General features: G+C 40.4%; 1 protein-coding gene across 5 annotated transcripts in view; it reads left to right on the top strand.

Annotated features, from left to right (window-relative positions):
• LOC140526627 (uncharacterized) overlaps positions 1 to 16320 on the top strand; it is a 213057-nt gene that overhangs the window by 93514 nt on the left and 103223 nt on the right. For all 5 annotated transcript variants that reach the window (XM_072642999.1, XM_072643000.1, XM_072643001.1 and 2 more), the window contains 4 exons: positions 8296 to 8389; positions 9291 to 9428; positions 12521 to 12672; positions 13659 to 13770. In XM_072642999.1, coding sequence (XP_072499100.1) covers positions 8296 to 8389; positions 9291 to 9428; positions 12521 to 12672; positions 13659 to 13770 — 496 coding nt within the window. The remainder of the gene's footprint in view (positions 1 to 8295; positions 8390 to 9290; positions 9429 to 12520; positions 12673 to 13658; positions 13771 to 16320) is intronic.

The raw sequence follows: 16320 nt of genomic DNA on the forward strand, positions 1-16320 counted from the left end.
TGTCTGTGTCCTTCCATCCTGTGTAACTGTTGTCCATATCTTCCCATGAATCACACACTTCAAGGGGTCCACCCCACATGCTAGGGACCTACTTTTAGCTCTCTTAACATTTCGTAGATCCCAGGGGAGCACATGGACTATTCATTGTTTATCCCTGGTTCTTAATACATGACTGGTCCACGTTCTTTTCCAGTCATAAATGTCTCTGATAAAATACTTTGTGCCATTTTTCTTGTGTAATTCTATAATGTCGAGGCTTACTCACACCTACTAATGCGCTTCTCCATTGCCTTTTGGTTGACCCTCAACTTTAATTCTTCAGAGACTATGGTAATCACAAAACTACAATAGTGCTATTATTGAAAAGATGGGCATTTGTATCAGGGAGAAACTGGCTTCTGTAGTAGATTTTTATACAAGACTTTATATGGAAATATAGGTTGAACAGAGACTGTCTCTCTCTGTCTCTCTCCATCATTTTCAGTTTAGTGACCACAGTCTGAACCCAGAGAGTGGAACTATATTGAATAAATGCTTGTCCAGGTAGTAACCCCTACTTGAACCCACCAAATGTTATTCTTTTATTTGTAATGCCCCAGGTGCTAAGCCAGGGTTAGCCAGTGAATAATCACAGGGCATTTGAGCAACTGCCTATGTGACCTCATCAGTGGTATCTAACTCAAATAGAAATGGGGCCATTAAATCATATATAGGGATCCCTGTGGGTGCATACTGACTTGGAAAAGCACATATTAGCATGATCTGTATTTTGTTGTATTTTTACTTATTTTGTTAAATATTTCGCAAATACATTTTAATCCAGTTTGGGATCACTTGAGAGCAGGCATTGATTGGAAGAGGATAAGGCCTTGCTTTCCACAGATGTCATGGGCCCACGTACTGGTTGGAGGAGAGGAAAAGTGCTGGGAGCCAGAAGGAGGAGATACACTGGGATGAGAGCTCATCTGAGGTTATGGTAGTGAGCGGAAGTGGCCACAGCAGAGGTAGTCAGGACCAGACCTAAGAAGACCCAGACTGTGGGAAAAACCAGAGCAAGAGAGAAAGGGATCAAGATGCATATATTGTCTTCACAAATTTCTAAATACCCCTGCCACTGGAACCCCCCTCCACCTTCTCCCCCCTGTTGATGTGTTGTGAGCTTGTATATGTGAGACTGGGGACTGATACTTTGGGGATGCAGAAAAGATAGCCATGAGCTGTTGTTGTTCAGTTGTTTCAGCCATATCCAACTCTTTTTGACCCCATTTGGGGTTCTCTTGGCAAAGATGCTGGAGTGGTTTGCCATTTCCTTCTTTAGTTCATTTTAGAGATGAGGAAATTGAGGCAAACAGGGTTAAGTGACTTGCCCAGGTTAACACAATTAGTAAATGTCTGAGGTCAGATTTAAACTAAGGAAGATGAGTCTTCCTGACTCTAGTTCCTGTACGCTGTACACTGTGTTACCTACCTTTGTCTGCTAAATGGGGCTTGCAGGCAAACCCCACCCAAAAGAAAAAAAAACTCAAAACCTAAACTTATTTATAAAGGTCCTACCTTTGAAGCAGGATTTGTTTAGAGTCCCATTTGCACAGCTTTTCAATGACTTAGAATGTTCTGTTGTTTAGAGAAAGGACTGAAATGTATTCCTCCCATTATGCCCTATCACCTCCTTCCATTCTGGCCCATGCTTGTGTGGATCCCTTGTAGCTAGGACCTAGTTGTTAAGATGGACATGCTTTCTGTGGACTTCTGAATAGCTGCTGAGAGTCCTGCTGCAGATTTCGGAGTTTTATGTATAAAATGCAAAATAAACCTTTATACAAAAAAACAACAAAAAGTATGAGGTAGTGTGCTTTATGTAAAAATGTTTATTAAGACCTTGTTGCTTACATATGAATTGACTCAGATACTCTTAGATGATAGCTAGAAACAAGTCAAATTCAGCTGTACTGGCTATAGCTGGATGGATCAGAATACCAGCCATAGAATTGAATTATTCTGAGGATTCCCCCAAATTCAACTTGGTCCAGATGCCAAGAGAAGTGGGCTCTAGGAACTTTCATTAATATAGGGAACTCCCTCTATCAATGCTAGTTAGCACTTTTTCTGCAACTTAGCATCTTAGAAATTTGCCTAGAGATTTTGGGGACATGAAAGTAAACCTGATTCATCATTATGATATAATGGAAAGCATTCAACCCATCAATAAGAAAACCTGAGCCCTTTACTTGAATCTGTTCTGGATTCACTATTTACCTTGACCAGATTGCTTCACCCACATATGTCTTACTCTTCCTAGGAATAATAATAACCTAGGAATAATGGCTTTGTAAAGTGTTAGAATTGGTTTTCTGATAAATTATCGATTTGCTTCCCCTGAAGTTTTGTTACTGCCATGAGAATGAGGGATGGGCGGGGTGGGGAGAGACTCAGCAAGAGAGAAAGAAGAGAGAAGAAAACAGGATCTTGCAGGATAAATCAAAGGTATGGATCAAAGGATCATAGATTTAGAATCATAAGAGAACTCAGAATTCATCTACATCCAAGTCCACAGTGTATGGGTGATTTGCCCAAGGCATCAGAGAGTAAGCAAGTGTCAGAATGGGGATTTGGATCCAGATCCTTGGACTCCAGATCTTATCTTCTGTCCACTGTCCCATATAGCAAGTCAGTACAGATCACCTGGTAGATTGTGATGTCATGTTGGGAAGTCCTGTATTACAGTAAGGGAATTTGTAGATTTAAATGACATTTGGTCATTTGGCTACATTACATTGAAATCAATATTATTTTAAAGCACTGAACTGCAGGCCATGGACCATACTTTACCTGAAAATATGACTTTGATAAAATCTGAATGGAGCAAGCAATAAAGAGCTCCCCTTTCCCAAGAGTTTGAACTTTGTCCCAAGGTTAATGCTCTGCTTCCCACTTATAGATATGTAGCAAGTATGTTCTGGGCCACTGTCTCAGAGACAGACAGGATACATCTGCCCTCAGGGTGCCAGGAGTATCCTGAGGATTTGAGGGTTGTTTTTTTTCTACTGCCATCATCTAGAGACCCTACCAGCTGTGTTCCCACCATTACTAAGTGCCAGTGACTAGCACTCCAGTTTTATTTAGCTATTTAAGATCAATCAGTTTTTAGAAAGAGATATTTATAGCAATATATAATCTATAAAAGTCCCCCACACACACACCCACTCCAGTACCTCAGTCTCTTGAGAACCTGAGTCTCTACCTTGGCTTAGTTCTTACATTACATTGAACCCACCAAGTTCACATCCACCTACAACATGAGTGCCAGATGAGTCTTCATCTCAGGCCCCCTTTGGCTAGGTCCCATACATCACTCCTTCCTCCTCTTGGCACTGATGTTGAACTGATCCATAACCCAGACACCTGGAAGCTCAGATTTTCACTCCCGTGACATTTCTAGACTCATAAAACTTGAGGCTTTAATGCTTTCACCTAGAGTAGAAAAGAACAGAACTGAGAAGCCAGTGACCATGGCCCATTTCTCAGGGCCCCACATTGGCCTCATTGGGAAGGGCCCTGATGGCATAGTTTCTCAGTGAAAGAGATACACTACCTGAGACCAGAGATTTAGGCAATGAGATGAGGCTGACTCAGGTCTTTCTGAAGACACTTGTAGTTCTGGCTACTTAGCCAATTGAAAGAAGCTTCACCTAACCCATGCTAAGTATATGGGTACCAGTTATAGAATGTCAGTGCATGTTCTACAATCTTTTCAAAACGCTTCCATTCCATGTCAACACAAATCTCCCACAAGTAGGTTTCTCCCCCTCTTCACATTTAGAGATGCTTTCAGAGACACCCTGAGTATATCCCAGACCTCCATTTCATATAGATAATTGCTACATGTCTCCATAGAACTTACTGTCATAGAATGGAAAAGTAGATAAGAGAGTAAGTCAACTAAAACTTACTTATTAAGTTTGCACTTCTCCCAAGGAGAAGTAAAGTTCCCAAGTTTTGCATATGAATGAAACTTTTGCAAAAGCAAAGTGAAAGGAAAGAATGGATAAGAGAAGTAAAGGTGATCTATTTTTACTTCATCTTTGAAAAGCTTACTGAAGTTTTGGGGTCAAAATGTTTTCTCTCTTCAAAATGGGATAGTAGTAGAGGGTGTTTAATATTTCTGGATGCTGGAGAAAGTTGGTACTCATTGCTTAGAGTCCCCAGAGAACCTGGATCCCAGTTCAAGCTGGTAGGGGGCAGAGAAAGATTGTGTCTGGGAGAAGGGATAAGATTTCATTTATTTTCAGCACTGAAGGGTCAGCTAAGTACATACTGGAGATGGTGGAATGAAGGTAACAGAAAAAGTGGAAGATACTGTAGGAATATGACAGGAGTACATGTCACCTGTTTCACAGCTATCACACCTGGGATTTATAGAACCAGGAATTCTTTTTTTTTCTTTTTTTGTCCTTTTTAATTTTTTTAAATTTATCTATTTTAAGTTTTCAACATTCATTTCCACAAAATTTTGATTTCCAAATTTTCTCCCCATCTCTCTCCTCCCCCGACCCCAAAGTGCGGAACATTCTAATTACCCCTACCACCAATCTGCCCTCCCTTCTAACATCCTTCCCTTCCCTTATCCCCTTCTTCTCTTTTGTCCTGTAGGGCAAGATAAAGTTCTATACCCCATTACCCTGTATTTCTTGTTTCCCAGTTGTATGCAAGAACAATACTCAACAGCTGTTCCTGAAACTTTGAGTTCCAACTTCTCCTCCTTCCTTCCTTCCCAACCATCCCCACTGGGAAGGCAAGCAATTCAATATAGGCTATATATGTGTAGTTTTGCAAATGACTTCCATAATAGTCATGTATAAAACTAACTATATTTCCCTCCATCCTATCCTGCCCCCCATTTCTTCTATTTTCTCTTTTGATCTTGTCCCTCCCCAAGAGTGTTGACTTCTAATTGCTCCCTCTTCCTATTGCTCTCCCTTCCATCATCCCCCGCGCTCTGCTTATTCCCTTCTCCCCCACTTTCCTATAGTGTGAGATAGGTTTTCATACCAAAATGAGTGTGCATTTTATTCCTTCCTTGAGTCAAATGTGATGAGAGTAAGCTTCCCATTTTCCCTCTCTCATCTCCCCCCTTTTTCCCTCCATTGAAAAGTTTTTTTCTTGCCTCTTTTATGAGAGATAATTTGCCCCACTCCATTTCTCCCTTTCTCCTCCCAATATATTCCTCTCTCACCCCTTAATTTCATTTTTTAGATATGATCCCTTCTTATTCAACTCACCCTGTGCTGTGTCTCTCTCTATATATATATGTGTGTATGCATGTGTTTCTATGTGTGTATAAGCCCACCAATTACCCAGATACTGAAAAAAGTTTCAAGAGTTACAAATATTGTCTTTACATGTAGGAATGTAAACAGTTCAACTTTAGTAAGTCCCTTATGACTTCTCTTTGCTGTTTACCTTTTCATGCTTCTCTTGATTCTTGTGTTTGAAAGTCAAATTTTCTTTTCAGCTCTGGTCTTTTCATCAAGAATGCTTGAAAGTCCTCTATTTCATTGAAAGACCATTTTTTCCTGCTGAAGTATTATACTCAGTTTTTCTGGGTAGGTGATTTTTGGTTTTAGTCCTAGTTCCTTTGACTTCTGGAATATCATATTCCACACCCTTCAATCCCTTAACGTAGAAGCTGCTAGATCTTGTGTTATCCTGATTGTATTTCCACAATACTTGAATTGTTTCTTTCTATCTGCTTGCAATATTTTCTCCTTGACCTGGGAACTCTGGAATTTGGCCACAATATTCCTACGAGTTTCTCTTTTTAGATCTCTTTCAGGAGGTGATCAGTGGATTCCTTGAATACTTATTTTGCCTCCTGGTTCTAGAATGTCAGGGCAGTTTTCCTTGATAATTTCATGAAAGATGATGTCTAGGCTCTTTTTTTGATTATGGCTTTCGGGTAGTCCCATAATTTTTAAATTGTCTCCCCTGGATCTATTTTTCAGGTCAGTTGTTTTTCCAATGAGACATTTTACACTATCTTCTATTTTTTCATTCTTTTGGTTTTATTTTGTGATTTCTTGGTTTCTTATAAAGTCATTAGCCTCCATCTGTTCCATTATAATTTTTAAAGAACTATTTTCTTCAGTGAGCTTTTGAACCTCCTTTTCTATTTGGCTGATTCTGCTTTTGAAAGCATTCTTCTCCTCATTGGTTTTTTGAACCTCTTTTGCCTGTTTTTAAAGGTGTTATTTTCTTCAGCATTTTTTGAGTCTCCTTTAGCAAGTTGTTGACTCGCTTTTCATGATTTTCTTGCATCACTCTCATTTCTCTTCCCAATTTTTCCTTCACCTCTCTTACTTGATTTTCAAAATCCTTTTTGAGCTCTTCCATGGCCTGAGCCTATTGAATATTTATTTTGGATGTTTGGGATGCAGAAACCTTGACTTTTATGTCTTCCCCTGATGGTAAACATTGTTCTTCCTTATCTGAAAGGATGGGAGAAGATATCTGTTCACCAAGAAAGTAACCTTCTATAGTCTTATTTTTCCCCTTTTTTTTGGGCATTTTCTCAACCAGTTACTTGACTTTTGGGTTCTTTGTCAAGAGTAGAGTATACTCTGGGAATCTGTAAGATCTCAGTTCCTCCAAGGTGGCACAATCAAGCATGTATACTGGTCTGGGAGCAACCAGAAACTCTTGTGCCCAGAATCTATGAGTAGTAGAGTTTTCTCTCCACAACCACCTGGCCTCCAGTTCCCTCAAGCCAGCACGGGGGGGGTGGGGGGTGGGGGGGGGGGTGGGTGGAGGGGTGGGGGGGGGTGGAGATGAGATTCATGTAAGCTGCTCAATTCCCCCAGGGGCTTTCAGGGGGGACAGGGCCGCCATTCAGTGTGGGATAAAGATCAGTTGTTCAATTCTGCCAGGAGCATTAGGTGGGAGCAGGGCTGCCACACAGGGGCTGAGGTAAGGATCAACTGTTCAGTTCCCCCAGGGGTTTTACCATCCAATGATAGATGCGGGCTGCTGCCCAGTTTGGCCTCTGCTACCACCTGAGGCTGGAGCTATGGGAAGACCTCCCTTCTTGGCCATCTGAAAAAAACCTCTCACTGACCTTTGGCACCTGTGGGTTGAGGGATCTGCAAACCTCTGCTACTGTGGCTGGGGATTCCACCCCTGAGGTCTGCTCAGGTCCTCCTCCCAGAGCCATGCCTTGGCCAAGGCTGGATTGGGCTCAGCTCCACATCTGGTGCAACAGACCTTTCCTGTCAGCCTTTCGGGTCACCTTCGGCTGGAAATTTTCTCAACTCCGTTGTTCTGTGGCTTCTGCTGCTCTAGAATTTGTTGAGCGTCTTTCTTTACAGGTATTTTATGGGCTGTGGGGGAAGAGCTAGTGTATGTACGTCTTTCTACTCCTCCATCTTGGCTCCATCCCCCAGAACCAGGGATTCTTAACCTTTCTTCCATCATGGCTCCCTTTGGCATTCTAGTGAAGCCTACAGACTCCTCCTCAAAATAAAGTTTTTAAATTCATAAAATTAAAACACATAGGATTACAAAGGAAAACAAAGGCTAATGAAAATTAAGCTGATTTTTTTTCTTTTTAAGTTCACAGATCCCATGGGTTCATGAACACTAGGTTAAAAAACCCTGCATTAGATAGAGAGAAGCCTTAGCAAAATAAGACTTTCTCAAAGTATGTCCCTCAGTTCTTGATATAAAACCAAGCTCCTACATCACAGGGTTATCATGAGGATAAAATGAGATCATGTATGTGTAGGAATTTTCTTTAACCTTCAGCCAAATAAATAAATAAATATTAGCTATTATTATTATTAATTCTACAATTAATTTGGATAGGATTTTCCTGGAGTGGAAGCATCAAGTGCTGCAGTGGAGGCCAGGAAATATGAATTACAAATAGTGGCTAACAAAAGTCCCCACCTCTATTTTAAACAAAACAAAACAGCATATATTGAAGGCAGCTAGATGACTCAATGGATGCTATGGTCCACAGGGTCACAAACAGTTGGACAGGACCGAACAATTGAACACACCAACATACATTCAGGAATGACATATATTTGGACTAATATGATATATTTTAATTCTCTAAAGACTTTTGGGGAAAAGCATAAGTAATAAATCTAATAAATATATAAATAAAGATAATGATACTGTTCTCCAGATAGAGGCGTCAAGACATTTATTCTGCCTGTTAGACTGACTTATGTATATATATTTTCCATTAATGACATGTCAGATCAATGGGATTGGTTTACATTTTTTTTCTTGTAGATATGCTCCCTCTACACTTCAGTTGGCCATCTCTGAGGTGGATGATAATCATATTGGAAAATTCAGTTTTCACAAAAAGGAAAGCATTTGTCAGGTAAACTGTTGTGGTTTTTTTTCACCCAAAGGAAATCAGAGTAAACTAAGCAGCCTTTTGCATATTGTCCATGATCCGACTCATATTATTTTAGCCTCAGAATTTTAATTCCCTCTTGTAATCACAGCTCCCAAAAGTTCAGTAAGTGTAATTATGTACCGTTTTTTTTATTTCTTGTAGCTTGGAATAATTTTCTCCCATACATATTGTAATAACTATGGCAAGAATTCCTGTTGGGCATTACAAATACGGCATATGTTTCCAAATACCTTTTTTTTAACTGCCTTTTTAAAAATGCACTTACTTTGGGAGACTTTTAACAGAGTTTATTAAATTTTACAGTAGAATGGAAGCTCTTTGACAGCAGGTTCTGATTTTCATTTTCATTCTCTGCATCCCCAGCACCTCCTACTAAGCCTGGCATATAGTAGGTGCTTAATAAGTGTTTGTTACATTGAATTGAATACAAGAAACTTACTGGTTTTCATTTCTCTCTGGCTCCTCAGAGGAGATTTCTTGGCTTTTTGTTGGGGACAGTGGGAGGAGGAAGAAGGGATTAAACATTAACATGATCTGGGTTGCTTTATTCTGCATGGCAGTCTATTTCTGGATATAAATCTTTCAGAATTTGTCTAGTATCCTCAAAGGAACCTGAGTCAAATTTGCAGCTTTTGGGAAAAATTAGACCTGGGTGACTGCCATGAACTGAAATCAGTGCTCAAGGCTGCCTGAGAGACCGTTTGCTCTAAATACAGCCCTGGGGCTGGAGGCCTGGGTCAGCACGATTTCCAAAGGTCAGGGAATGTTTCTCACACAGTGAACAGATGGCATACATCATCCTACCTTTTCTTTTTTGATTGGAGAACAACTTCCCAGTGTTTCTCATACTTTCTTCCTTTAGCTCTTGTTCCATTTGGGAGTGGAAAACATGCAAGTGACTCTTGCATGCCAGACTGCTCAGAAAAATGCTCTGATGGTCACTGTCCAGCAGGCCGCGTTCTGCCACAGCCCACAGTCAATCTGCCCCATGGACAGACAGGTCAGCCAGAGAACTGCTGTGCTGTCACTAATCATTGCATCTGGGGAGTTTGGCTATTTGTGGCAGGGTTTTTCTCTATTAGAAAGCATGAATCTATGACCACATCCCTTACTATATTATTAGTATGTCTCTTGCTTTTCTTTTTTCTCTATCTCTCCTTTAATGGGTTGGTTATTGATTTATTTTCTATAGGTCACTTTAGGAGACTGGTCAGATGTCAGCAATGCACAAGAAAATGTGAGGATTAACCTAGGCCTGAGGAGATGAATTTTCCTACTGGCCCATAAAACTTGAAAAGCAAAAACTATTATTACTTCTAACTCATGCAAGTTCACTGAAGAAGAATGTAGACAGACTTGAATGAATTGTAAAAGAATTATCTAGTAAGCAAAGGAAGGTAAGGTCACTGTGATAAGGAAGTCAGATCCCTCACAGGACAGTAACCTGATTGGTCAGTGCCAACCTTTCCTACCATAGCTTACACAAGAGTTACTGGTAGCAAGGTGGAGTGAAGGGAATGCTGTAGAGAGAGGAAAGGACATAAGCAGGTTTGGAAGGGACATAAAGAAGAAGGGGTCTTTGCCTGAAGCCTATGTCAAGGGATTAAACCCTAGGTATAAAAAAATAAAAATGATTTCCTTAAATCATTCTTGCAAATAGACTGAAACACATCAGACTGTCAGGGATTCTGTTCAGCTCATTAACTAAGAAATCATCCCTCCTACCTTGGTCAACACCACCCTTTCTCTTTGGCTTCTTTCCATCTCATTTGAATAAAAGAATATAGACTCCTTGTTTATACAGTAAGAGCCTCCAGGCTCACCCCCAGCCCAGAGGGGGTGAACTGTTTTTAGCACAGTTGACCTTGAATGCTAAACAAGGAATTAGGCATGGAAATTTGTTTTTAAGGCCCACTGCCTGAGTTTCTTCGGGGGACCTAATCTTATGTTTCAGGGCATTTTTTGTTTCATTATATTGAAATGCCCAAAGGGTCTTTGGAAGAAATAAGTTTGGGAACCAGTAACAGGATTTTCCCTCTTAGGTTACCTTCTTTCCTTTACTCTGGGTTTTCTTGGCATGAGTTCCTACTCAATCCTTTACTATCAGACTAATTTTTCTTTTCCTTTTTGTGAAGAATGAGAAGGAGCACTTTCCTTTACATAGAGATCTTTGAGATTTGGAAAGGGGTTTCCTCACCAAAGTGAATAGTATAAGTGTAACTGACTACCCTGGACCCCCACTGCCTGAAGGCCAGGTGTGTTACATTTCATTCCTCTCCCAGAGTTCTCCCATACTTTTAGGGGGTTGAAAGGGGTAGAGTCTAGTCTCTGCCATTGGTTCAAAATCCTACCAATTGTGTTCCCTTAATTTGTAGGGGCTCACCCTGGTTCCATGTAAACTCTTACCATTCAGATAACCTTTTACAAAGGAATATTTGTCTCAAAGAGATAGCAAGATCAAACAAAAAAAATTCCCTGCACCACCTTAAAAGCACAGCCTCTCTTTACCCTCTTTGGTCCCTGTGGCAGGGGATTTGGTTCACAGTGGAGTCTAGTTATAATATAGCATTAATTCCACCAGATCCCAAATCCAAAGTCCTTCTAGGCTTGTGGCTTTCTTTGAGCTTTCCTCATGGGCTGGTTGCAACATCTAGCCTGGAGTCCTGGGCTCCAGGGTTGCCATGGCTTGAGCTCCTGGGTCCAAGACTCTATTTTCTACACTTACAACTGGAAAAGGACAGATGAAATGAGCCAAAATGCCATGGTCATTTCTCAGGATCACAGGACCTAAGAGGAAAGGGAAAGTGACCCTTCCTCACTTAGTTTAGTGCATGGTGCCATGATTTGGGTGAATGAGACCCCGGGGAGGAGGGAAGAGATGGACAGACAGAAACAGAGACATGGAGAGACTTTCCCAGTTTTGTAGTTTTAAAGAATCACCTCAGATATTTATTAACCTTGGGATCCTAGACAAGTCATTTAATCTCTCTAGGCCCCGGTTTTGTTATCTGCCAAAGGAGAGAACTGCACTCAGATGACCTCAATTACTCATTCCAGCTCTAAATCTTTGATTCCATGATCTGATAAATGTTCAATCCAGGAACAGAACACAGACCTTCTACTTGCTAAACCAATATTAAATTCCTTATTTCACTTCTTTCTTTCAAAATGATAACTTTGCCTTTTAGAAAATATGTCCATAATCAAGGATTGCAAGCCATCTGCAATTTACAATCTTAGAGTTAGTTAGCACAGAGAGGTTACCTGATTTCCCCATAGTCACACAATTGGTAAGCTTCAGAGGAAGGATCTGAACCCATCTTCTCCTGACTCTAACTCCAGCTCCGGCTTCACTCTGCAATGTTCCCTCTCTGTTTGACAATAGTTTAGAAAAATGTAAAGACTGTATTCAGCACTTTTCAGCCCACAATTCAGTGTATAACGTTGAGGTGTTGTTTTCTATATTGCACTTTACTCAGCTTTAGACACTTACTATTTGTGTGGCTGTGGGTAAATCACTTCATCTCCCTTAGCCTCGGTCTCCTGATCTGGAAAATGGGGGTGATTGTGAGGATCAATCAAGGTAACATTTGTAAAGGGCTTTGACAAATCATAAAGCTCTATATAAAAGTTATCTGGTCTCCTCTTCCTCCTCCTCCTCCTTCTTCTTCTTATCATCATCATTATTTTACCTTGCACATGATGGTGGACAGGTGTAGCCTGCTTTCATTTGCTTGCACCTTATGCATGAAGGATATTTTCCAATTCTTGGACAATGGCTAAGTCAGTTAACAGTATTTACTGAGTGATTCACCATGTTTGAGTCTCTCAAAGAGACCTTTGTGCAGCCATACTTTACCAGGGAAAAAACTTATTTCCTTATTTCCTCCATTCCCTTCTTTGTGTAGCTCAGGGGCTGGGTGGGTAGTGTTTGTGTCTTAATCTCATTTTTGGTAGCATGACCAAGCACTGCCTGAGTTATGTTAATAGGTGTTTGAGGGCAGATATAACTGTATTTTTTTTTTTTTACAGACTAATGGTCCCAAGCCCCACAAGCCTATCTAATGAAATCTAGTCCTTATAATATTCTAGGAAAGAAGTTATTTGAGGAGCCATGATGGGGCAGATTCAACCCATGGAAGTGCCAGCACTGGAAAGGACAGAGAAAGCACATCCTTGGCCACAGCCCTCAAAGGTTCAGGTTCATTCATCCATCCTTCTCCAGGAGCCCAGCTTCCTAAAAGGTATTAACATCACAATTATGGAAAATGTTCCTTATCAGTCCTTTTAATTAAATGAAAAACATTTTCTCTGGAAGCCAGCATTGTACAGTAGGAAGACCAGTGTTCTGGGGGAAAAAAAAGAAAAGAAAAGAAAAGAAGACTGGTCTGGCTGGGGATGAGAGCCACCTTCCCCCAACACCTTGGGTGCTAGGGTAGAATCCATGAGCCTGTGCCATATTTTCTGAGGGCTGGAGTGAAGTCCCTCTGGGACAGAGAGATGGAGGGTGTTCAGGGTATGTGAGCTTCAGGAAGGAGCAGGAACAGGAGGAGAAAAAAGTGATGAGGGGGAGGAGTAAAAGGACTTCTGCTCAAATCCCACTTCGGTTATATACTACCTATATAACCATGAGTGAGTCATTTAACCCTCTTGCACCTCAGTTTTCTTATGTGTAAAATTAGGAGTTTGGGCTAAATGGCTCTAGATCTCTGACCCTATGATCCTATCATAAGAGGTTAGGGACCTGGCACACATCTGCACACATCTCCCCACCTACTGCCCCAAATTGAGCAGGGGCTTTGGGCCCAACGTGTCTGGTCCTGGGAAGTCAAATCAGTTTAGGGCACCCCCTAAGCTTCAAAAACAGATGAAAGGGTTGGAGTACAGGGCTTCTAAGGGACCTTCAGCTCCAAACCTGTGGTCCTATGTGTCTCCTTCATCTGTAAAATGGTGGGGTCGGACTAGGTGAACTCAAATATCCATTCTGGGTCTAAATCTGTGATCCTAGGACTTTCTGGAGTTTTTTTAAAAAAAAGAATGATAATGCTGAAAAAAGCAAAGCGACCTTGAAGCAAGTACAGAGCCAGGGAGAAAGAAGCACCTGTTTGTGGACTGGCCCATTACCAGTTTCTGGGTGTTACCATGTTCCTGGAGTGGTTTCTAATTTGCTTTTTGACTGGTATCCAGTTACTTTCTACACAGAGCTCAGAGGTTTCCTTTCATTTGATAGGACTCCAGAAGCTTTTGTGTCTATTCAACTGGAAAAGCTGGGACTACGTGACATGATGCTGAATACCTTTCTCCAAAGGAAGGACATCATAGGCGAGAGTGTGAAGAAGTCTGTGAGTTTGCAGTGAAAGGAGGGGGACTTTTATTTGTTTGGGGCTTTTAACAATAAAAAGAGGGTTTGTTTCTTGGGAATGTAAGGAAATAAACATTTATATAGTGCCTGCTGTGGCTACTAAGGATTTTTAATTACAAATATTGTCTCACTTCAGCCTCATAAGAACCCTGGGAGGTAGGTGCTATTATTATCCCCATTTTACAATTGAGGAAACTGAGGCTGAAAGAGGTTATGTGACTAACACAGGATGACACAGCTAGCAAGTATCTGAGGCTAGAATTGAACTCATATCTTCCTGACTCTAGGCCTAGCCCTGTATCCACGGAACTACCACCTTTCATCCTGAAGACACCGATGCCTAACATTTATAATGCTTCATAGATTATCAGCCAGTTTGCAGATGATGTTAGTTTACTTAATGAACTCATTACTGGAAATATAGCTTCTTACAAGTCTATTTAACAGGAAGAACTGAGCTTCAAAAATTAATAACATGTGGAGAGCATGAACAAATTGCATCTCAGTGAAGTAGAACATTGTTACACCATTAAAAAAAAAGATGTCTGAAGGCTAGAGAGAAACTGACATGGGCAAACTTACATGAACTGATGCAGAGTAAAGTAGGCTGAATGAGGAAAGCAATATACAAAATGACTAAAATAACGTTGATAAAAAGAACACGAAGCAAATAAACTAAACCAGAGGTGAATACTATGTAATTCTAATGGCCACGGTAGTCTTGGAAAAGAGATGAAGGCAGACACCTCCCACCTTCCTTAGGAGTGATGGGGAATTAAACATGCAGAATGTTGCAGGCACTGCCAAATGTGGGTCCTGTTTTCATTGGTTTCAATTACAAAGGAAGGCTTACTGGGGGAAGGGAATATATCTGGAAATTACTGTGATGTAAAATGAAAAACATCAAAATAATTTTAATTTCAAAATTATTTAAAATCTATATTCATAGAAATGAATCTAATAATCTAATCTGAACAATGCCTAATAAATTCAAGTTAAAGCAGGAGATAGGATATTGGATATTGTAAGAATTTGATTTGATTTGATTTGATTACCAACAATTACAGAAAACTATTTTACAAAATGCTTAAAGAGACTTTATATTGATCACTCCTATAAATGTTATAGGGGCAGGTAGGTGGCCCAGTGAATAGAGCACTGGACTTAGAATCAAGAAGACTTATCTTCATGAACTCAAATCCAGCCTCAGACACTTACTAGCTATATGACCCTGGATAAGTCACTTAACCCTTTTCGCCTCAGACCTAGAAAAGGAAATGGCAAACTGCTCCAGTCTCTTTGCCAAGAAAACCCCCAAATGGGGTCACCGAGAGTCGAACGTGACTGAAACAACTGAACAACAACAATATTAAATGTTATGGCTTGCAAAGAAAAGGAAAATGGCATACCTTGATAAAATAATCATTTCACTGGAAGTCAGGAAAGCAGACTTCTAATCCTGAATCTGCCATTAATTGTTTGATATTAAGTAGTCTTTATACTCTCTGAGCTTCCATTTCTTCATCTGCAAAATGAAGGGGGTCTGGAGTATTTAGGCCACTTAATACTTTTCTGTAATTTCCTCTTTGGCAGTGTGATAGGATGCTGAGCTACATTTTTGTGTATGTTATAGGTCTGTTTAGCACTGACATTCTGTGATCCATATAATTAAGATGCTTACTTTGTTCTTAGCTTTATTTTTCACATTGTACTGTGGAATAGCCAGGATGGCCTAAGAGATAGAGGAACAGCCTTGGAACAAGAAAGAACTGATTTCAAACCCTCCCTCTGACACATACTAGCTGCATGACTATGGACAAGTCACTTTAATTTTTCAGTCCTTCAAACAATTCTCTAGGAACATAAGTGTCCAATGATTTTTGATCTACAATCTTGGAGAGAATTTCCAAACTGGGACTCCCCCACGCAGATGAAATCATTTCCAGCCCTCCAAAACTGCCACAAAAACATGGAAATTACTGAAATCTACATTAATTTACCAACAAGAAATAACCGAACATTTTATTTTGGAGAAGAATACACACAGACACACATACATATATGATATGAATGTATGCATATACATGCACATGTATACATAAACACAAAGACATGCAATAATACAGGTGTGTATATGAATATGCACTATGTATATGTTCTTATACATACATATGTGTGTATATGTGTGTATAAAACCTGTACCTTCATTGGTGTAAGGAGCTCCCAATGAGGAAGCTCCCCGTACCAATGTAGATGAGCACCTACTTTGCTATTTAGAGTCTTCAGAGAGCTGCCTGAGACCTTCACTGAAAGGTTAAATGACTTGCCTGGGATTACCTAGTGAGTATATGTCTTTATTGCAAACCTTATGGCCACCCAGCATACAACTGTGTGTATGTATGTTTGTCCTTTGTTGCCGAAGAAGACCATGCCATCAGAGAAATGATGACTTGGCTTACACTTGACTTTGTTTTGAGTGAGGGAGGGCTATGCAGGTCACCAGCCTCACTTCTCCTCCAGAGCCATCTGA

Source organism: Notamacropus eugenii, chromosome 2 (genome assembly GCF_028372415.1).
Source record: "Notamacropus eugenii isolate mMacEug1 chromosome 2, mMacEug1.pri_v2, whole genome shotgun sequence".
Classification (NCBI taxonomy): Eukaryota; Metazoa; Chordata; class Mammalia; order Diprotodontia; family Macropodidae; genus Notamacropus; species Notamacropus eugenii.